The following is a 23,959-nucleotide window of genomic DNA, read 5'->3' as shown; positions in this document are numbered from 1 at the left end:
GTAAACACTATCATCCTAGATGTTAAGCAGTTTTGTGTAAGTTATGTGGAAGCCAAAGAATTTCCATGGTAAAATTAAGTATATTGTTTTTCAAAGGGGGCATTTACGTTAGTTCAGCTTTGTCAAAAAAACTTTTCTAGATCTGGGTTACAGTGATCAATATCATTAATACTGAAGCCATATTTTTGAGCAGATAATTTAAAATAAGCTTTAACAAAGAAAGCTGTCTCCTACTTTAAGGATAACACTTAACTATGAGTAAGTTTTAACATTCATTTTGCACGCATATGTATATATTTTATTAAAGGCAGAGCTGAAAGCCACACCTATTACAAATGCCTGACACTTCCCCTAACAAGACCACATTTTCAGTTGCTTATACACTTTGCAAAACTAATTGCCTGGGTTGAAATTTTCCAAGTTGAGTGTCAGCCTCAGGATAATTTTTTTTAAAAGAATGCAGCTAGATGGAGATACAGTTTTGTCCATGTTAATAAATTATAGTGACCTTTTCTTTGAATAGCTCTCAAAGTTCTGGAGCAGGGATTTGAAATTTGGCAGGGGTGTTCCAGGGATGTGCCTTTTTGTGTCTCCATGAAAATATACCCAAATTTGATCAAGTTATAAGTTTGTGAAAAATTGAAGCTTGCACACACTCAGTCGAGACTTGGAGTTTAACAAATAGAATTTCCAAAGATTGTCTTCACTGAGCATGGCTCAAGCTTCATAGTTTCTAGTGCTGACCAGACTGTACATGTGCAATTCCACAGAGCAAGTTCCAGATCAGGGCTACAGGAGTGAGGCCGAACTTTCCCTGGAAGTGCTGCTCCACACTGGAATTTGGTGGGAAGGGAGGAGTGAGAGAATCACTGGAACAAGGGCAGGAGGCCTCTCACCCCCACTCCCCAGCAGAGGTGCTTAGGAAATAGTCTAATTTGAATGCAGAGGGGAACAAAAGCTGGACTGAAGATCGGAGGAGGAGAGAAGTTTGAGACAGAGAGAAAAAGATTGAGACAATCTGGTGATACAGGGATTGCAAGCCAGGGGATGGGGAACACGGATTCGACACGGGACTAGGGTTTGTGGAGGGAGAACTGGAACAGCAAGGAGGCAGGCAGGGATAGGGTGGGGGGAAAGGGAGAGTCAGCTTACAAGGTGGACTGGGCAAGAGAGATGAAGCAGTGGGTGGACAGGGTAAATAGATAGAAGAATTTGTGCCCAGTAGATTGCAATCCCCTTCTAGAGTCAGGAAAGAAACCCAAGATTGAATGTCACCATTCTTCCAGTGTCACCAAATATCTATGAACCCCCAATGGCAAAGTGAGTCTCATCCTTATCTAAGTGATGGTCTATACAGAGGATGACAACCTACTGCTGCTGCTATCAGTTAACTTACTTAGCACAAGTGGTAGTGGATCTAAAGGTTCCAGCACTACTCATGATCCATGTCTCAGTAGATTGGAATTTTTTTTTTTTTTTTTTTTTTTAAACAAAGCTTAGGAAGCTCTGCACTAAAAAACTTGAGAACATTAAGATTGCAAAACCAAGAATTCAGGTTAGGAAATGACAGAACTAAGGTTCCTTGGGCAACCTTAATCTGACACCCTTGTATAGAACCATATACTATTTTTTAAATAGGACCTTTGCCCCATTCTGTGAATACAATGGATGATGCTCACTTAATGGGCAACACTTCAAATTTTGGGTCTCTTCATTGTTCAGTGTGGGCCCCTCATTTACACTATTCAAACCATGCTTTGAAGACAAAAATAAATAAATAGTTTCCTCACAAGCTTTTCTACAGTGCTTATCATTATAGTATTCAAGTGCTTCACAAATATTAATTTGTTTTCATAACGCCTCTGATGCAGTATTAGTTATCCCCCATTTTGCAGGTTGGAAGCAAGGCACAGAGAGATTAAGATTATAAATTCACACTAATTTTGGGTACCCAATTTGAGTGATCTAGGACCTGATTTTTCAGAGTACTTATAATTATACAGCTCTTTATATGTACAAAACAGCTCCTATTGACTTCAGTTTAGCTGGAAGTGCTCAACTCTTTTTCAGATCAGACCCCACAATATCATGTTGGGCACCCAGAAAGGGAGGTACACACAATTAGTGACCATACATGAAGAGTTTGGTTTAAATAATTTGCTTAGCATCATATAGAAGCTCTACTGCAGAGACAGAATCCAAAATATCCAGTTCAGTATTTAATTATCTTAACCTTGACAGCATCCTCTCTTCGTGCCTCATTCACTACACTTACTTACCTTCCACAACAAACAAGCCAGGAGTCCTGCAGATAAATTTATCCAAGCAACTTTAATTCTGGTATTCCCTAGGTTTTTAATCTCAATGATATTCTTTTTTTAAAACAGTCTTTTGTAATTTTTTTTATACACCTGTTAATCAGACAGATATTGAGTACCCTCTCTCCATTCCACAGTGAGTTCTGTCTACATTAGACTACATAAACACAAAATGGGCTATCTTCCAGCACACCAGGCCATATGCTGTAGTCGGCCATTTTCTGACCCTACATCCAGCACAGGTGAGCTCACACCATTGTGTAAAGAGTCATGCCCTGATGGCATAGAGTCAATGTCATATCCCTCCATACCTTTAAGGTCTACACCTAAAACTTAGCAACATCTTTCAGCACTGTAAAAAATTACACACCCTGTGTGAAACAGTTGAGTCAACCTTACCCCCCACAATGCAGATGCAATTAGGCTGACTGAAGAATTCTGTTAATCTAGCTACTGCTTCCCAGAAAGATTACTTACTACACTGACCGAAAAACCCCTTCTGTTGCTGTAGCAAGTGTCTACACTACAAGGGCTACAGGAGAGCAGTTACAGTTGTGCTGGTGTAGTACTTGTAGTGTAGACATATCGTAGAGTGGCCACTACTGCCCTCCGTGGCTTTTGTAACACAATGTAGGGGGGCCTACCTTGAACAGAGCTGGAAGTACCTAGACAGTAGATTCATGCACAAAATCCCACAAACACTACTAAAGCTACAGAAATCTTACACATTAGGAGTCATAAATATTAAGAGTATTGTTTGAGCATATTTAGACAGTTTAAAACAACTTACATCATCATCATCATCTTCAATAGCTTCCCCTGTAAAGTACAATACTGATCGTGGGACTATACGCTCACGTAAAAAGTGGCCGATTTCAAAATCTGCAGCAAGGATTGCTTCAGCATCATCATCCTGCATACGACATTAAAAGAAACAGTCAAGTGGTAAATTCATAACTCATTTGTTTTAGGAGTCTGAACACAAACTAACATCAGATTGATGTGACCAGATATTCAAAAAAGAGTTCAGCTCAATAGGACTATGTTCAGGGATTCTGACATTTATTGGATCATAACTAAGGGACAACTTGCAAACTAGGGTAAACAATGTATTCATTTGCCCACATTAAAAAAAGCAACCTGTGAAAAGTCTCTGAAATTCTGTGCAAATTAACACAGAAACCTAAATACATTAAGTTCCTTCATTTTTAAGTCAAATTTTTCACCCAGACTTGTATTAAAAAGAAAGTTTCCCCATTTCCCCAATGTTTAGCTTCTCCAGATCATTTTACGGTTCTTCACGATCTTCCTAAAATTCTGTTAAGCACTAAAAAATCCCTTGAATATCTTACAAATACATTAATATCTGAATGCTTTAAAGAGACTCATAGCTTACTCCTAAGGTATGTCTCTGCCAATTAATTCAGCTTCAGTGATAGTAATATATTCACCCATAATTCAGTTAACATGATATTAGTTTTTTTTTTACAACCAAGATAGACACATACACACAAGATGAAGTTCACTCCTGTTGTTCACAGATTCAGGTAAATGGAACTCTACTGGTTTACATATGAAAAACTATTTAAAAAAAAAGTTTAAAACGAAAAAAAAAATTTTTTTGTATAAGATGCCAACACACCTATGGACTGAGTTTACACTAGTTGTGGAGTTTCTGGCAGCATATTCAGCAGTCAGAGTCTCCAAAAATAAATAAAAAATAATTATAAAATGATCTACACTTTGTGTTTTCTTTTCTTTTTTTTTTTTTTTTGTCATTTTGATATGTTTTTTTTTTTTTTCTTCCCCACACACACACCAAAGATGAACATAGAGAGAAAAAAAGCATTTGTGACACCACCTGGCTTCCCCAGTTTTAGCAGTGGTGGAAATGGTAAGTGGATAGAGTAGACACAGCATTTCTGGGGTAACTAGATAAGTAGGTTAATTAAATCTTTCTCCTTTGGAGATTGTAGTTCAAGTCAGTTTGACACTCATCTTAGGTTGGTATTCTTGGTTCCTCACTTTCATGAGCCCCAAGTTTATTCAAATTTTAACGTTTACAAGACAACTCAAGTTTATCTTTCACAAGTATGAGCAAGCCCAAAATATACTAAATTACAACTTAGTACTAAGAATGCTCTTATCCAACCTGACTATGTCTTCCCATAAAGTAAGCCAGAATATATGCTAAACAGTATTTACTAGAGAAAAAAAAAAGTGTTCCTTATTACATGAAGAAATAGGTAGAATAGTTTAATATCCTCCCAAATTATAGCTTAAGTAGCATACATTCTTTCCAAATTTGGTGTATTGAATTTCTTCTTCAACTTACCAGGTCTCCACTTTCAGGAACTGAAAGAAAGAGGGAAAATAAAATAAGTACCAGTAATTTTGAAGATACTACATATAATTCATTGCAAATGAATCCAGACAATACTTACCTTCAGGAGGACTAAAGAAATTGAAGAAAGAATCATTGGAGACAGTTTTTGTCACTGTTCTAACTGTCCCACGTCCCTTGTGTTTCTGCTTCTTTTTGATTGTTTTCAAAGTAACATTTTTTCCTTTTTTCCAGTCTATTTGGCACCTAAAAGAAATAAGGAAAATAGCTATCAAATTGGGATATGCTTACAACTTCACATTGTTTTTACATACTAAAGTTACCACTAGTCTAAGGATACAGTTGTTAATTATTTAAGTACAGCCAATTGAATATTTTTAAAGTGATCTTGAAAATTATTATGTATTTGGAGAACACATGGAGCTAGCCATAACTCTCATGGGTAGTTCATTTTGGAGGTATATCACTCATTCTACTCCCAAAATTCCTTTCAATCCAGAGATGGTCCCCCCCCACACACTTTTCTTGTTGAAAATATTTCTATCAGAAATAAAGAAAATAAACTGAGGTTACAGAAAGGTATTCCACAGCACTTATTTCCTGCATGAATATTTTTTTGAGCCCCTCACATAGTACATTTCACTTTTAAGCCTTGGCAGGTGGAAGGATAAGAGCATAGCTCAATTTTACTTTAGAACAAGACTAGCAAGCACTATAATTTTGAACAACATTGAGCAAGACTATGAAAGACAATCCCTATCCCATGAACCTTGTCAACACTGACCAGGTGCCACTTTCCTTCCATGAATCATGGACATGCTGCATGGACAAAGTACATTTTCAGAAACGATTTGAATAGGGGACAGTAATTTAACTGGCACCAGTGATGGTGTGAGGGCTTTTCAATCATAAAGGCTACAAAAAAGGTTGAGACATGAGAAAGACAACCAAATATGTTAATGATACCAGGTTAGGGTGGAGGAGAAAATGGAGGAAAATGAGAAGAAGGAAATATAGCTGTGACAGAGGTATGCCGAGTCTGAGACAGCTAAGAATTGTTACTTGCTGATGCAATGACTGCCTGCAAAGCAGCACACTTGCTTACAAGTGGGCTCATGGCACTCTGTAGATAGTAATCATTGGAACTATATACGCAACCTGCCAAGGACAGCAAGGGACGAACTCCACTCAAGTTCATTTACTTAGTTTCTTTCATTAAGACCCCCAAAAAGTTGGGAAGGAAGGCAGGGAGCTCAGGCAAACAACAAAAATCAAGTCAGTAAATGTTCATTCTTGAAGCACTGATTGCATGGATCTCCGTATCTGATGAACATTGCAGATGATCCTAGACACAGAAGTTATAAGTTTGAGGAGTCTCAATTTAACAATTATTATAGGATTGTCCTCCTGAACTGTGTATTTGATATAGAAAATCAATTCAAGGAATGATGCTATATAAAATTTAGAATGAATAATGGTTCAATCCATTAGCGAGAAGACATTCAGAGTGTCAACATATTAACTCTATTCATGGGTATAGGAGCCAGTTTTTTTGCTGTTTACACAACTGCAGAGGTGTTTGAGGTTTGTGGTTGTACTAAAGAGCTGTCTGGAGCTTCACGTACCCCTCATTTATGCCCCTATTGTCCCCACCCCAAAGTCAACAAGGTTCTGACCATAGTTGCCTAGTACATTGTCTGAAATTTTAGAGCTGATTGGATGCAGTGTTCAAAAGTTCTCATTTCATGCATAGCCAAACACAGAAATCCCAGCAAGTTGAATCTAAGACCATTGCTTGAATGTAAGCATAATACTTACCTGCCTTGAGTGCAGGGGACTGGACTAGATGACTTCGAGGTCCCTTCCAGTTCTATGATTGCAAGCTCAGCCAAGTATTCAAGAAGAGCCATCAAAAGGTGGTTAACTACTTTAAAAATTCCATATTAACACTTACCCTGTACAACCCATAATTTCTGGTCCATCAAAGGAGAAGGGATCAGAATCATCTGGCTCTGATCTCATTCTGTATGATTTTGTCAACACTTCATTTGTGAAGAAGTCATTTGATTCAAAGTGAAATTCTAACGTGAAACTCTAAAAACAATTGTCGGAAGACAGCGTCATTATCAACAGAGCAATATTTACCCATCTTTAATTTCAAATCACGATTAACACCTAATAGCCAAGAATCAGATATCCCAAATCAATGTACACCTCTCTTCCAGTAATAAAGTGGCTTAATCAATGTCAATTCTGCCCAATATATGAGACTCAAAATTCTAAAACAATTTCTATCCCTAAATTACAATAATTTAAAAGTTTTCTTAATTTAATACTGGCATCTAGGTTTATGATTTTCATCTTCTGCCTCATACATTTTGAAGTGAGATCACCTGATAAACAGTGATCTGTGTGCTATAATGTAGTGCTAAGCCTCTGGACTACTACAGAAATAATTAGCCATTTTAATTTCTTTGCAAGCCACATAATTTCTTGCAAGCAACATAGGTAATCAGTTCAAGGACATAATTATCAGCAACTACATTTTTGAAATTGTGTCCAGATCTGAAAGTGAAACTCCTAGCTGCAAATACTCACTAAAGCTAGGTTTTGTACCTAATTGATTAAACTGTCATAATACAAGAGATATGTGGTCATTTTATATACAACTGTATTAACAGTACGCTAGTGCCATTTCTCACTATGAACAAACTAAAAATTCTTCAGAATCCAAAAGGCACCATCAAATATTTGGCAGGCAAAAACCACCACTATGTCCCCAGAGTCAAATGCAGAAATACATAGTTTGTCTAAGATGTTAAGCTTACCATAGGCTGACCGGCTTCTGAGAACTTCACTTTAATATCTTTTAAGTGTTTCAGGATAGGTTCATCATGTTCCTTTAAATAAAATGATTTTAAATCAATGCATAGCATTTTTCATATGAACAGCATTTGAGTTAAGCTATTTACAAAATAAAAAAATGCACTGGGGTGTAAGGGGCACAAATATATTTAGTATTTGTTTCACAGTAGCTAAGAACCTGCAATGGGCATTTGAAACTATTTTACACAATTATTTGACCAGCAGAGGGCAATAGTAAAGTAATAAATAGGCACAGTAAAAATTTCAATTATATAAGCATCCTCAATCTTATTCAATCATGAAAGGCAATTTCTCATAACTTGATATGCAATTCATCACTGAATATGTGAAGACCTGTGTAAGGAATGTAACTGGCAACTAAAGAATAAGATGTACCATGCTCCCACGCCTGTTCACCTGACATATCATTCCATTGACAAAGCACTTTGAAATGGGATACAAGCCATTTTGATTCTACCAGAAGAAATACCAAAACAGCCAAATCATATCACTATTTCCACAACTTCTAGGAGCACACTAGTACAAATTTTATAACTTATGATTATATTTAACTTTAGGTCATCACTTACCTGAACCATATCACTAAGCAAGTCAACATTCTTAAATACTGTCAGCCAAAACTCAGGAATTCCTTTAGGGTCTTCTTTTTCTTCATCTTTTTTTTCCTCTTCAAGCTTGGCCTTCTCTTTCATTTCCTCCTTGATAAAATAAAAATGTTAAACTTTCTAAAATTTAACAAGAGTTTTAGCAGGGGGTTGGACTAGACAACCCCTTGAGATCCCTTCCAACCCTGATATTCTATGATTCTATCACAAGTACCAGATATTCAGTTAAAGCACATGATTTTATGATAAAGTCAGTGTGCCCATAATGAAAAATCAAGATTCACAGCTACTTTATAGAGTTACAAAAAGCTATTATGAGAATTTCACTGCTGGCATTTTAAATTTTGCTACAGTATTGGGTCTTAGTGTGTTAAAGCTTGAAATATGCCATCAATTATTCTCTTCAGATATAGTGGAGATACTCACTGAAATTTCTTCTTCAGCATCTGCTTTCCATTCACATTCTTCCTCTGTAGGTTCATAAATTGCATTGATGATTTCACTTCGCTGGAAAATAAAACCATGAAGTCTTTCAGGTTTACTGTTGTATGTTTTTGCAATTAATAAAGTTACTGTAATCCAAGCTCTCCCTTTGGGGAATGCATTCCATTTGCTTCTTGACCTCATCTGCCACTCAACAGTAACATTACACTTTACTCTTATGCCCCTCCAAGATAACCACCCAGGCCTTGAGACCCTTAATCACACTGGTTACTCTCATGGGTGGTCCTCTTGGACTCAATTCACTCATGGGACTGAGGGGTTCACATCTGGCCCCACATGGGACTGTAACACCATACAGCTACAGATATGCACCACTGATGTTTATTCCCATTATAATCTTTTCTGTTGGGATTTTACTTAACTAGATCTTAAAAATAAAGTCAAATTAGCACACAGTTGTTACCTTATCAAACAAAGGTTGATAGAGAGCAGCATACTTTCTTTCCAGCTCATGAACTTCCTCGTAGAACTTTGCTTCTATCTGTGCACACTTAACTTGAAGGTTCTTGAGCGCATTCACCCGTCTCTTAACTACCTTAGGCAAGCTGAAAGTTTCAGTTACAGTATTATGATTATTAACAGAAGTGTTCTATAAAACACACTGACCCCCTTCTCAATCACTCCCTGCCCACCCCATAGCCACCTTCCACAGTACAGATTGGTTTTGTGTTATGCTATGTTACAATACTTTTCATACTTAAGCTTTTGACAGAAGAACTGAGAACATAACTCACTATTTCATGCTGATTCGACATTAATGCAAACACGTAAACTAATCTGAGGTTTCATTAAGGCTAGGGGCAAAGCATTCCAAAGAACCGAGACAAACGTTAAGTTTTATTACATAAGGTTTGCTTAAAGATCCTAAGCAATAATGTTAGGCTGCTTTCTAAATAGTAGAGTATTAACTGAATTTAAAGTAAATGATTGTCAGGATAGTGTTTTTTATCCCTGCAAAGATGGGCCAACACATCAAGACGACAAGCTACTTTTTTTCCTATTTCATTAGAGAAAAGTAATGTCAGGATTTACATCTATATATTAGGCAGTTGAGAGCCAAGAGGCTGGTGCAACATTTCAGAACATATTATATAATATTCCCATGAATTAAAAAGATTTTTCCTAGACAGACTAATGTATTAAGTCAACATGTTGGAAAAGTGCTGAAGTGACACTGATTATAAAATACACTAATTAGTTGCAACCCCTTGAGCTCTTCTCTTTATGTGTAATCAACTGGGTGCTCTCCTTACATCTGGGCTCCAGTGATGATGTAACATTAAAACATTAAGGCCCGGCTATAGCTGAGGTGGATAAAGTCCAGCTTGTGGGTGAGATGGGTTGCAAAGCTGACCTCCAAGTTTCTCCCGTCCTGGACTGGAGGTACACTGGCCCAGTTACCCAGCATTAGGCTACAGCAAGCTCTCTAAATTACACTGGCTAGCCGCAATTGGCTGCCCAGGGGCTGATCAGCAGAATGTATGGCAGTCCCAGCTTTGCCCTCTAAACCGACATAAGAATGCAGGGTGTCAGAGCCTATATACCACAGGATCCTATTATGCTGCAGTGATCTTCCTGGGGCCACTTACACTGGCTTCATGCCTATGTCCCAATGGCAGTGGAGCACAAAGTGGCCATGCCATAACCGAGGATCTGAACTCAAGAATTTTATGCAAACTTTATGAAAAAAAATGTACATTACTTGAATCGGAGAACAATGGGGTATATTCTCAAGGATGGTGCTCAATTTGTAAGAATTATACACAGTGATATTTACATGTCTAAGAGCACAAACTTAAATATTGCCATTTAACTCAGTGTATGGTTATCCAAACTGGGTAGCACCCTGAGCTACCCCCATGCCTGCACACAGACCCTGGCTACCCCCTCCCTGCACCCTGAGCAGTTTTCAGAAACTTTTTGATCTGAGTTCCCCCCTTTGAGTTATTTTTTTGCTTGCATCCCCCCCACAGCCCAGACAGGCTGGGTAGCCTCCCAAGTGAGTCGGGGGTGAGCTCCGCACAGCGGGGTCCAGACTCGAGCCCTGCCAGCTCTTGTCCCTCCAAATAGAAGTAAAACTACACTTATGCCTAAGGACTTCCCTGGTCCGGAGCTTCCCTCTCCACTTAACTCCTGCTGGGCCCTGGCATTTTATAGCATGTTGAGTGGGGCCTCAGTGAGAAAAAGGTTGAGAACCCCAGGGAAAAAGAGTATTAATTACTCAACACAGGACAAAGCAAAAAGTTAAAACCCTTCCATTGCCGTCCTATCAGTGACAAAATAGTGATTTCATGATTGGATATTTTAAAAATATTTTATGCACTTTCACGAAGAGAAAATTTGGAAGACTGTCTACCCAAAAGGAGTGTGTAGCTAAAGTTAGGAACTAGAAAAGATTGAGTGCATTAGCATTTGCCTACTTTATTAAAGAAGTAGGCCATATTGATCAGAACAGACTATAACCAGACAGCTTTTATTCTTCTTCTCACCTTCAGCTTTAAGAAGGGAGAGACAACTGAAGGCTCTGTTAAGCACTGGATGTGACTAAATTAAGTAGTTTGAAAACTTAAGTATCTAGCACTGCTCTACTCATATTGTATTACTTACAGGTTCCGAGACTATTGCAACACTAGCTTAGTTTTAAAATGTAATATTGCCACCCTTCCTCACCATCATTCTTAGGGTTGACAAGAATGTACCACCCCGACTACTAAGATGTCTGTTAACATCAAACAAGTGAGTTTCCCATAGGTCACCAATAATTCAGCATCAAGCTTTTGCTGAAGTAGAGGTCTGCAATATGCAATACCAAACAAACTTATTCATGAAGGTTCAGAAAAGTTCTTAGCCACCCAATATGACATTTACATTCAGTTATATTCCTTTCATATGCTCTAAAAGAGATGTTCTGAAATTTAAGGTCAAATTTATCATTAATACTCCACTGCAATTTTAACTTGAAGGAATGGTACAGTGAAAAAAAATCAAAAGGTTAGTTGTCTAAAGATGTTAATAGAAAAGTGTTAGAAAGACTTTTGTTGAGACAGCATATGATAAGCACTCATTTGATGTCACTGACTAGAGTAACATTTTGCAAGAGTCTAAGGACACTGGACAGGTCCTAGCAACTGTACATTATAAGCATCAAGAAACAAATACACACATCTGTTTCTCTGCATCAGAGGCTGTCAGGCTAATATTGGACACAATGCAAATTCAAGCCAGAGTAATTTAATGCAGGTTAACCCCTTTTACAGGAGCATCTGAGTTCCTTAGTATAAATCATATTGAATATAAAAGTAAAATGCAGAACTGCTAGTGCCAATTAATTTCAAACTTCAACTGAGATTTATATATCCATTATCTTTACATGCCTTGTCTTTTCACACAGGAAGTATCACCTATAAGCAGCTTTATAAAAGAATTATGCAATAGCTCCAAAGAGAGGCAACAGGTCCAAAAGAATCAAAGCTGAAAGAACAAACAGATACAAGATGACACCCAGTTAGCACTGGTTCCTCTGAATGCAAGAGAATGTAATGAATGTATGGGTCAAAGGAGAAGCAGGGCAAGTCTCCTCAGGTTTGTCTGACCTACAGAAAGATTTTAAATCAGCTTGTGGAGCCAAGCTTCATTGGAATTAGTATAAACATGGACAGAGGAGCAACTGACTGGTTGCAACAGATCTAGTAATACCTAGACTTGGCCAAATAGAATGCTTTTCCATCTGAAAATGCCAATTTGTCAAAACCTAAACATTCCATAGGAATGTATTGATTTCAACTGAGTTTCAACAGAACTTGCAATGGAAGCTTGCTTGCCTGCTCAGCTCCTCAGCAGCCTGGACTTCCAGATAGGCTGCCTCAGAGTTGGGGCTCCCAGAAGCCCAGAGCTGCCTATAGCCTCAAACATTCTGAAAAGGTTGAAACAATGTTCCCACTTTTTCACAACAGAATTTTGAAATTCTTGTTCTTTGCAGAAAGTTTCAAAATTGTTTTTCCCTGTTTTGAATAGAGGGGATTTTTGAAGTTCCCCGTGGACAAGGTATTCCCATTTCTGGCAAGCTCTTAAACAAAAGGCTAATTTGTAGCCTTTTTACAAAAAATAATCATTTGGGGTGGTCCACGGCACGCATCAGCCCTTTGGAGGAAATCAAATTAAAACATTATTTGAAAAAGACTTTGCTTCTCCCATTAGGCTTGTTGTAAGCCTCAGCTGCTTATTCTCATTCCTGATAGATTATAAGGAGCATACCTGGACAGAGGAGTTAACATGAAACTTGAGGCTAAAAATCCTACCAGCTGGACAGCAGAAGGGGATAAACAGTAGTCCTTTAAACAAGACCCACCAACCAGTGGCAGCTTGAGTCTCACCTCAGGCAGACATCTGGAAAGGTTTGGGAGGCATACTGCTAATATCTGTCAGTCAGGGTTTGGGATGGGAAGGAGAGGGGGAGCTGGAGAATACAGACATACCAGTCTTCGCTCAACACTCTGGTCTATACAACAGACCTATATTAGCATAACTATGTCGCTCAGGGATGAGAAAAATTCAAACCCCATAGCAACATAATTATACCATCGAAAGCCCCTGCGTAGACAGCTCTACGTTATGGGAAGAACTTCTCCCACCAATAAAATCCACCTCCCCAAGAGGTGGTAGCTAACTACACAGACAGGAGAGCATGCGCTCTCTTGTCAGTTTATACTCCTGGGCAAATTCTACACCACACTGCATGTGCGCAGAATTCATGTCCCTCGCAGATTACTTCCCTGTCAGTCATTTTTCTGCAGGGAAGCAAAGGGAAGCTGCAAAAGCAGTCACGCACCACTCCTAGTAGTGCAGGTACATCATTTCAGGCACCTAAAGCAGCCAGCAGAGAGATAAATCACCATAGAGCTGAGGACATCCCAGCCAGTGGCTCCATCCCCGAGACAGGATCAGCTGCAAGTCCCATCAGGGCTGGAGGCAGGAGAGGACAGGACTTACTCTTCCCCTGCAAGGAGTGGCTGGGGCTATGTCAGACCTCCCCCAGCTGCAGGAAGCTCAGCATCCTCCCCTTCTTCCTACCCCCATCGGTCCTCAGTTGTAGGGGGAGGGGTCACTGTATGGGGAGCTGCTCCCCCATCCACCCAATCTGTGTATCTAAACATCCCATACCCAGACACCCCTGCCAAGCCTCACGCGGCCCTCCATACCCAAACCCCACCCCACTGAACCTCAACCCCTGTCTCTGGACCCCCATCCCTGCACCCAGAGGCCCCGCACTGAGCTCCCTTTATTCAAACCCGCATCTTGATGCCCACCCTGCACTGAGCCCTCACATCCAGACCCCCATACCACTGACCCCCAACTAACTGCATCCAGACCTTCCCCCACCACCCAGACCCCCCCCTGCTGAGCCCCAAACACCGTCACCTGGAAGCCCCTACAGAGTCCCATCGCCCCTGCACCTGGAACGCCAACAAGCCTCTGTGCATCCAGATCCCCCACACCTAGACCCCCCCAGTGAACTGCCTGCATCCAGACTGTCCCACACAGAATCCTCTCAGATCACACCTGGATTCCCCTCCCCCCCACACACACAGTGCCCCTCCACACTTGGATCCTGCCTGGTTGAGCCTGCCTGCCTCACACCTGGTGCAGATGGGTAGGGTCCCAGGGTGTTTCTGAGGCAGGCCCAGACCTTGTGCTGTGTCAGGATCAGGTGCAGCCACACCATTGAGTTAAATGACCAAGGGGTGGGAGGGCTGCAGGGTGATCTCCCACCTTCATGCAGCCAGTGGCCTGTGCTCCCCACTGCTGTGCTGGAGCCACTGCATTTATTTATTGACAAATAAAACTTGCAGAATTTTAAAATATTGGGTGCAGAAGTTAATTTTTTTAGCACAGACTGCCCTCAGGAGTACTTGTAGCTTTAATTAAGATGCTCCATCAACTGTATGCTGTTGCAGCATTATAATTGTAGACTTGCCCTAAGTTACTGTAACAACCAATAAGACTGTCAAGGTTTTGGGACATAGACCATGGATGAGATTTCCCACACTGGCCCTGTTCGCAACTACACATTGCAAACATTTCAATGCATTACTATTATCCCACAAGATATAATGGAGGGGGGAGGAACAATGAGCAAACCACATCATAGCCATTTGGCCTAGTAAAAATACTGACTGGGACTACTCCTAGCTTTGTCACTGGCCCACTCGGTGACTGGGGGCAAATCATTTCACCTCTGTACCTCAGTTTCCTATCTGTAAAAATGGAGATACTGATGAAAAGCACTATATAAAGCTAGGCCTTTTGATTATTACATACCTACAGTACCTTATCAGCTGCAAACTAGGTAAAACAACTGCCCCACGGACCACTAACTCCTTTTAAACAAAGAAATGTTTGTTGGTAGAAAAATACAAATTAAAAAAAAATTGGATATTAAGTAGCAAAAACCCCATAATTAACCCAGAGTTCAGGTTGCCTGGTGGTAGCTCATGCCCTTCTAGAAAAAATTCAGAGAAACTCAACTGAAAAACAAGAATCAGAGTTAAGGGTAAACAACAATGCAACTTTAACTCTGCCCATATCAGAAACACTCCCATACTGGGTTGGGGGTGGGTGTGAGGGAGGGAAGGGAACACCTACTGACATGACTGGAGCAGTGCCCCATAATGCCCATAACACACACAGTGACAAGGCAAAGTGCAGGTAATGAATAGGTGCTACTTGCCGTTGCCCGACACTCAAACACCGACTACTCCCCAGACAGAATGCCATGCTTTAACAACCACTTCATATCCTTCCACAACCCACTGACACTTGCATATACCACCCAAACCTGTACTTCCTCAGACCCATCATTATATCCACCAGCTGCTCTCATATCCCATCTCATGAGAGCACCCATGGCAAGAAGACCCTAGAGCCCTGCTACTCACACAACCTACCAAATTCTGTATTAAAGTGATGCAGAGTAGAACCTCAAGGTACATGTGTATCTTTCTTTTGACAACATATGTTGGGGGGGAGGGGAAGAGGAGGAGGAGAAGGGACACAGACCCAGTTCTCTTCTTATCACAACTACAGCTCTCCTAAGCTGCTCCAACTTATTCCTCCACCATTCAATACAGCTACACTCAGTGAATGCAGCTGTAGTCCATGCAGATAATTCCCAGGGGCTACTGCCAGTTCCAGGTGGCAGAGTTAAGGATGTGCAAGCATTTACCTTAACTCCATTTTCTGGCTTTCTGCCATTTGAATTTTGCTGAACTCTGCATTCTGGAAGTGCATGAGCTATCAACTGGGCAATCTTAATGCTGCATTACTGAAGTTTTATGCTATGTAATCATTCTACACGTTTTTCTGACCATACTGTAACAAGGATATCAGGAAACAAATAACTCAGCACCCATATTACAGAAACGGATCCACGCTTTTAAAAAAAATAGCTCCAATTCTTTCAGTAATAAATACTACAAGACTATGAAAGCAACCTCAAACAGTTAAACTTCAACTTAAGTAAAACTTAAATGTACCTCTGCAAGTCACTTTAACATGTCAGCCCTACTTTAAGCTCTTTACCAAGCTTCCCACCTTCCCTTCCTCAAATTAAAAAAACAAACAAACACCATATGAGAACTCAGTTCCTGCTCTCTTCAAAAGGTTAGGTTCTCAGATATATTTGGCCCCAGCGGGTAGTTTAGGATGTATTAATACTATTTGTCTGAAAGCGAAGAGACTGAGTGGTGCGAACACTTCCACAGAAAACAAGATTATAAAAACAGATACTTAACTACTGAATGAGAACAAGCTGTACCTTTCTATATATCCTGTAGATGTTCCTACCAGACCATCAAGTCTTTCCTGAAGGGCTGCAAGAATCTGAGGATTTTGCATCATCTGCACAGTCAGCTGCCGAGCTAAGTAAAACCAAGAAGAGGAGAGGTTTTGCAAATGCATTATGCTAATCTTGTAGACAACCTGGAAAGAAATTTATTTTAGTACTAGGGAAAGATGCCAGGTTGACAATCCTTGATATCTGAACCCTTTCAAAAGGAAATGCAGCACAAATAGGAGCATTTCACACTTCCATTTTCCCACTGACACTGTGCCTTAAATATCCTATTAAAAATGTTAGTGAAGATCCATCTTATTCTGATCATTTTGAAAGACAGCTGAGTATTTGGAAAATCTAAAAGTTGACCATTCTAAAAAAAAAAAAAAAAAAAAAGACAAAGCTTTGAGATTCTTATTTTATGAAAAGTTGACCCAGTCATTAAAATAGAAGTTCTTGCTGAAAACACAGGTTTACAACAGGTCACCAAAAATGCTGTCTTAAAAAAAATAAAGCACTTTTGTTCAACATTTCAAACTAAATGATGCAAAGACAGGTATGTATATCTACATATATTATTGGGGGAGGGATAGCTGAGTGGTGAGCATTGGCCTGCTAAACCCAGGGTTGTGAGTTCAATCCTTGAGGGGGTCACTTAGGGATCTGGGGCAAAATCAGTACTTGGTCCTGCTAGTGAAGGAGCTGGACTCGATGACCTTTCAGGGTCCCTTCCAGTTCTATGAGATAGGTATAAAGAAATGCAAGATACTGAGATTTGTACTTTTTGCTTTGGGCCCAGGCAGGGACTGTGCAATAAGTCAATATTCTTCCAAAAACAACAATTTCTGAACAACTGTCAAAACTCGAACTGGATTCAGTAACGGCCCTACAAGTCTCTAATTTATAGAAGATTTCACCAAAAAATACTAGTGAAATTAAGGCATAAGTGACTTATTAAGCAGAAATATTTAATGTGCAGTAGGAACAAACTGCCGTCACAGATCAGACCAGCGATCCCTCTAATCCCATATATTTATGTATAATCATCTATGACTGGTCAGTACCAGATTCTTCAGAGGTAGGTGCAAGAAATCCCATCGTTTAAAAAAATAAAATAAAAGTAACTTTGCCAGTGGAGAAGCTACTTCCTAACCTCCATCATACCTTGAATCAGGGAAGTTTATATCCTATAAAATGTGTTTTCTCTAATGCAATTGTAACTGTTCTCATTATCCATATTAATATTCATCTTTTAATTCTTACCAAGCTCTTGGCCTCAATATCCTGTGGCAATGAATTCCACACATTTATTATTCCAAAATGCATAAGAGTTTCCCTTTTATCAGCTTTTTTTTTAAAAAAAAGTTACCTTTCACTGAACATCCTTGTTCTTGCATTTTCAGAGGTTAAGATGTGTGTGTATACATACACATACTTCTAAACCCCTCCTATTTTTGTGCACTAAATTAAACAAAGTCTCGATCTTTTTAATCTCTCCCAGAAGTGAACACACTACTTCAGATGAGGTCGTACCATCTTTGCATAAAATTGCATATTATTTTCTGTCCAATACTTAATACATTCTAAAATTGTTCACTGTTTTGACTGCATTTACACATTGAGCAGAGGTTTTCAGAGAGCTGTGCACAACAGCAGTCCAGTCTCTTTCTTGAGTGATTGCAATTTAGATGCCAGTAACATGAAGTAGTTCAAGTTACTTTTCCAAAGGGGATTACCCTGCATTTGTCAATGACAACTTGTTTGCCATTGAACTGTTCAGACAGCTTTCTTAGATCTTTCTAGTTCTTCCATCTTCTCTATACTTAAAAAACATATGCAACTGAAACATCTGCAATTTTATCACATTAATATATTAAACACCAGTTCTAATACAGCATTTTAGGGCACTCAACTGTCAATCTTTTACCATGTCGAAAAAGTGACCATTTATTCCTACCCTTAAAAGGTTTTAATCCCTGAGAGAACTTCCAACTCTCATCCAAGACTACCAGGTTTCCTTAATAGTATTCAGTGAAGAACTTTCAAACAGGCTCTTGAAATTCCAAATAAATTATGTCAAACGGGTCTTTTTTACACTCACTACTTTGTTTACATGCTAAAAGGCCAATAGGATTAGAAAAGCATAATTTTATTCTATTAAGTTCTGCTGGTCAGTCCCTATGATATGGGTATTTTAGGACTCTATTTTTATTTATTTCAGCCAAGTTTGCCTAGTACTGAACTTCCCTTAGTGCCTTTTTACAGGTAGGTAACACATGCTACCCCAGTCTTCAGCTATAAACGCTGATTTTAACTTGGTTGTATGCTTTTGTTAGCCATTAAACTATTTCACTCAAGTTCTTTGGGAACTCTTTAGGTGTTATACCATCAGATTAAGGGAACTTGTTGCTATTTATCAACCAGTTACTTTAATTTGTTATCTTCAGCAAATCCAGCAATTCTACTGCAGGCTTCATACTGCTAATACACTAAAAGCATTTCTTGCCATTTGTTTATATTTTTACCTCTTTGCTCTCTTCAAATTCCATTTTCAACCTGCAAACCGAACTACATTACATGAGCAGGACCAACTTTTTCCACCTGGATTGTGTGTCATGCAAAATGTACTACTAACTAGATATAAATGGGTATATTTTTTTTGGACCAATTTTAGGTATATGTGGATTTCTACTAATCGTGACTGAATTGTTTTGAAGTTGAATGTTTGTCTGTGAAATTAAGACAAGCGAGCAGTAAAGTTCATTTGAGAGTACTGACAGAAAAACTGACTAGTCAATGACTCTGGTTCACATGGGTAATGTTTTGTGAACTGCTGCTGTTCGTGATTTAAAAAAAGAATGAGAGCAGACAAGCATGAAGTGAATGATCATTAAAAATCTCTGAGTAATACCTTTCTGGTTTCAGAATTTAAAAAGCATTAAAAAAAAATCATGTTTTATCATTTGCATTCAGTTTAAATTGAGGCGTGAAATCCCTTTAGAATGTCTTTTGATTCAAGTATGTTACAGTGTTACCTTTACTGTTGGCATCCTCGCCAGTTTCTTCTTCTTCCACTTCTTCAACATCTTCCATATCCTGTTGGTCAAGTTCAGCCTGTTCTTTGCTAGCAGAAACATTCAATTCAAGAGTTGAGGTTTGTTTTGTTTTTTCCTTTTAAGCTAAAGGACTTGTTTACTAATACAACTTGTCCTGAAAAAGCTGAAGTTACAGATATTGTATTAGTTCCCAGTGTAACAACTAAGCTGATGTATTCTGCTTTGTGGTTGGGTATTTTTTTTTTTTTTTTTTAACGTTTGTAACTTCTTTCCACCAGCAAATTTGATCAAAATAGTAAAATTCAAATTGGAAACTTTCCACACCAACAATTTCACTTTTACTATCCTAATGAGCAAATAATTTAGTGGTTTAAATACAAGACTAGGAATTGAGAATCAGAGTTCCAATCCTATCCTGGGGAGAAATGCCCTCTGTGAACTTGGTCAAATCATTTAAACCTCTACCTCTGCCCCAACATTTCTCCCTCTGTAAAACGAGACTAACTCTACAGCACTATTAAATCACAGAAACTGTTTTAAACACAAGACATAAGTTTCACCGGTATCCTGTTTAAAGTAAGATTTTGCAACACTTGAAAACTACAATATCACTTTTGAAGTATGTTTAGTAACTGACAATATGTTTGGAGGAAGCAGACTGACAAAGAGCCCTACATTTTGGCTTAGTACTACTGACAAAAAGACAGGGGAAAGAAAAGTAATGTTTAACATGACAGTGGAACAAGTGATGCTGCTAGTTTTAGTAATTTAGTATATTAGTTGAATTTTATTTTGTAGTTAACTAGAACAGTTTACATTTTGCTTAATAGCTACTGCAGTTACAGTCCCAAATGAGCATGTAATAAAACAAAACATGAATCTATTTACATATTTGCTCATTTTACACCAACCTAATATATACACCTTAGAGAAAGTTATTTAGAAAATCACAGCAGTTTAAAATATAGGATTAATCAATTCCTACACATTTTTAGTCACAGTAAATGTCCAAAAGAGTATACTTACTTGTCAATGTCTGCCATGTTCTCAGACATCAGAAAGCCTTAGGAAAAAAAAAAAAAGTGTTAGATTTTATATACAGAAACTACGTACACCAAATATGTACATTAAAATGAAGTTTAGGAACTGCATAAGACATACTATCATAGTTTTCAAAGCTTATCAGTAGTTTACAAAATAGTTACTATGCTGAGGTCACAGAAGTACCCATTTGTTAGGAGTGCACACTGCACAGAATCACAGAAATATAGGGCTGGCAAGGACTTCAAGTTACCAACTCCAGCTCCCTGCGCTATTACAGGACCAACTAAGCCTAGATCACCCTTGACAGGTGTTTGTCCAACCTGTCTTATCTTCCAGTGATGGGGATTTCACTGCCTCCCTTGGAAGTCTATTTCAGTCTTCCATTATCTTTTTAGACAGTTTTTCCCTAATATTAACCTAGATCTCCCTTGTTGCAGATTAAACCCATCACTTCTTGACATACTTTTAGTGGACATGGAGAACAACTGATCACCATTTTAGGAAAGATAGGGACAAACTAGAGAGTCCAGATGAGAGCAACATAAATTATGAAAGGTTTAGACAACCTGATACATGGAAGAAAGGCTGCTTTTTTTTTTTTTTAAATAAAAAAGACATGGTTAGTCTTGAGAAAACAAGACTGAAGGGAGACCTGATCGTAGTCTTCAAATATGTAGAGTTGTTACAAAGAGAATGGTGATCAGTTGTTCTCCATGTCCACTAAAAGTATGTCAAGAAGCGATGGGTTTCTTTTTGAAGTTTTTGTGCCCTTTGGGAACTCTGGCGGGAAATGAAGCCAACTATCAGCATAGAACTGGTTGAAACAGGTTCCAGCAGGGGAGCTGCCAGTTTTACCTCAGAACTTTGCCGTGCTTGTGCCTATATAAACTCTGAGCACCCACTGCCTAGTTGCTGTCCATCCTGGAGGCAGCCACGGTACCGTTGTATTTGCACAGCTACATGGACCAGAAGATCAGAAGACCAGCATTAAGAACTGCGAGTATGCTTACCCATCTCTGAACTCCACATCATTTTCAGAGAAAAGTACAGAGGTCCTGTTGATTGCTCACCCTCGGGTGATCGCAGAGCCAGGCCTCTCTTCAGCATCAGCAGAGCCTCTTGATCCCCCCTAAGAAGCAGCTGAGACCCAGGGTCCATCAAGTGTCGTACTATCTACTGCCTATCAACACCTAGAAATGGTGCAGTATCTGAGATATTTTTGTTTTAGGTTTATTTGTTTATTGCCAAGGTGTCTGTCTGGTTGGGCCTGGATTTCAAATCCAAATAGTCAAACCACATCTCACTGTTTCTGTTTTAAATAAAAACGGTCATCTATTTACTTTATTATTTTCTCTTTATTCATTTGCATCACTGGATAGGGAGATACATTATCTTTCCCTTCTAACCCCCGGATGATAAATACTGGATAAGGTCTAAGATCCGGCTAATTGGCTGTACAGTATAGCTGGCCTACACCATCCCCACCAACATAGTTAATGTAGCATTAGTGATTAGACCATGTTTTCACTCTTTATACGATTCCTTTTTAATTTTCAGCAGGGTGGATAAAAATCAATCATTTTTAAAAAAAAAAAAATCAGTTTTTGATTTAAATCGGATTTTTTGATAAAATGCTTTTTGAGGGAAAAAAACCTATCTAAAGATCATTTTAATTAAGATACATTATAGCTCAAAGATATCTCCAGGGCTTTGGAGCAGAGCCCGGAGCTGGAGCACAGAGCAGCTCCAGAGCAGTGGAGCTGCAGGTTTTTGCCTGGAGCTGGAGCGGAGCTGAGCTGGAACACAGCTCCAAAGCCCTGGATATCTCCTCATGGAATAGGGATTATAAATTCTATAGTATGAGACAATATATTCATGTAATGGTTAAGAAAAGATTTGTAAAGGAGTTCCAATAGTTCATGGATTAGGGACCCGATCTTATGGAGTTCCGGGGGCTTCTGTAAAGATTTACGTTAATCTTTCTATCTATCCAATGGGATTCAGTGCTCAGTCTAGAAGGTACCATCAGAGATACTTAGTTTTGCAGTTCTCAAACTGTGGATTTGGGTCTCCAGAAATAACATGCTTGTTAACAGCAAAAATGTTTTTAAAATAAATAAATATATAGATATGAGAAACAACAGACCTCAACCCTATTGTCCCTCTGCAAATTTGTGTACAGAGAGTCAATCCCTTACCTCTCTCTAAAAGTGCAAAGTTGCAAAAAGTTCAATGAAGATTGTTGGGGGCGGAATAGATCTGGACAAGGAGAAGAAGTCTGGAGATAAATGTGAGAGGGGAGGGACAGGCAGTAGAAACAAAAGTAAAAATATGTTTGAGCAGCATATTCCAGAAGTTTTATGGTCTTTCCGAGTGTAGCCTTCATTGATTTGAGATCTACCATACCATTCTCTCACTAGAAGGGAAAAGCTATAATGGCAGCAGGCCATAAGAGAGACCCGGTTTGGGAATTTTAATGAAGTTCCTCTACCTATGGGTAAGAGGCATGCGTGCAAAGTGCAAACAATGCAACAAAGAAACACAAGGCCTGGTTGCTCAAATGAAACATCATCATGAGAAGCGTGAAGATGATTAAAGGAACATGTCTGAACATGCAGGATCTTCAGGTTGGTAAACTTTTTTTACTTCATACTTCTTTCTTAAGGACTGCCTGTCTTCCTTCTTGAATTCTCAATGTTCGAGCAAAAAAAATAGTTGTTACTCTATGGTACTACCACCATTTTAGATGCAGTTGTGATAAAAATAAATAGCTGAAATAGGCAGATCTTCCTTTTACAATTTTATCTTTAAAGTAGTACTGAGTGTCAGTAAATGCAATGACTAATAATAAATGAGCAGTATGGTAAGAATTAAATAACTGCATTGACTTATTTTGTTTAGGAGAATCCATCCTCAACATACAGGATTCTGAAGATCACCATCATTTTCTACAGTTTCAGAGTAGTCTGCCAATGATAGTGTTTCAGTCACATCATGTAGGTCATAGCCACAGTATATCACCTGTAGCAAAAAGAAAAAAATCTCCATAATCCAGAAACAACCATAGATACGTTTGTGATAAGAACCAGCAGATTACAAAAAAGTAATTGATGAAAAAATTGCCCAGTTTGTTCATGCAACAAAATCTCCTTTCCGTTTGATTGAGAACCCACACTTCTTCATTAACGTGGTTCAGTCACTAAGACCAGGATATAGTCCACCCAACAGAGCAGATGTTGCAGGCAAATTGCTGGATAAAGTGTATGAAAGAGAAATTGAGCAGTGTGCAAAAGGTCTAGAGGGTAAAATTGTTAACCTGAGTCTTGATGGGTGGAGCAATGTCCACAATGATCCTGTTGTACGTGCCTGTG

The 23,959-nt window shown here is 38.9% G+C and overlaps 1 protein-coding gene across 3 annotated transcripts in view; it reads right to left on the bottom strand.

The window, feature by feature from the left end:
- Positions 1-23,959, bottom strand: part of NAP1L1 (nucleosome assembly protein 1 like 1) — a 52,337-nt gene that overhangs the window by 6,000 nt on the left and 22,378 nt on the right. For 2 of the 3 annotated variants that reach the window (XM_039498209.1, XM_039498228.1), the window contains exons 2-12: positions 20,571-20,607; positions 19,524-19,612; positions 16,471-16,573; positions 9,061-9,202; positions 8,580-8,660; positions 8,118-8,246; positions 7,491-7,562; positions 6,617-6,756; positions 4,763-4,908; positions 4,654-4,673; positions 3,109-3,231 (exon numbers count right to left, since the gene is read on the bottom strand). In XM_039498209.1, coding sequence (XP_039354143.1) covers positions 3,109-3,231; positions 4,654-4,673; positions 4,763-4,908; positions 6,617-6,756; positions 7,491-7,562; positions 8,118-8,246; positions 8,580-8,660; positions 9,061-9,202; positions 16,471-16,573; positions 19,524-19,612; positions 20,571-20,599 — 1,074 coding nt within the window. In that variant the 5' untranslated portion in view covers positions 20,600-20,607. The remainder of the gene's footprint in view (positions 1-3,108; positions 3,232-4,653; positions 4,674-4,762; positions 4,909-6,616; positions 6,757-7,490; positions 7,563-8,117; positions 8,247-8,579; positions 8,661-9,060; positions 9,203-16,470; positions 16,574-19,523; positions 19,613-20,570; positions 20,608-23,959) is intronic. The other variant, XM_039498219.1, reaches the window with a different exon arrangement.

Source organism: Mauremys reevesii, linkage group 1, assembly GCF_016161935.1.
Source record: "Mauremys reevesii isolate NIE-2019 linkage group 1, ASM1616193v1, whole genome shotgun sequence".
Taxonomy (NCBI): domain Eukaryota; kingdom Metazoa; phylum Chordata; order Testudines; family Geoemydidae; genus Mauremys; species Mauremys reevesii.
This window is presented reverse-complemented; position numbering and strand designations above follow the sequence as displayed.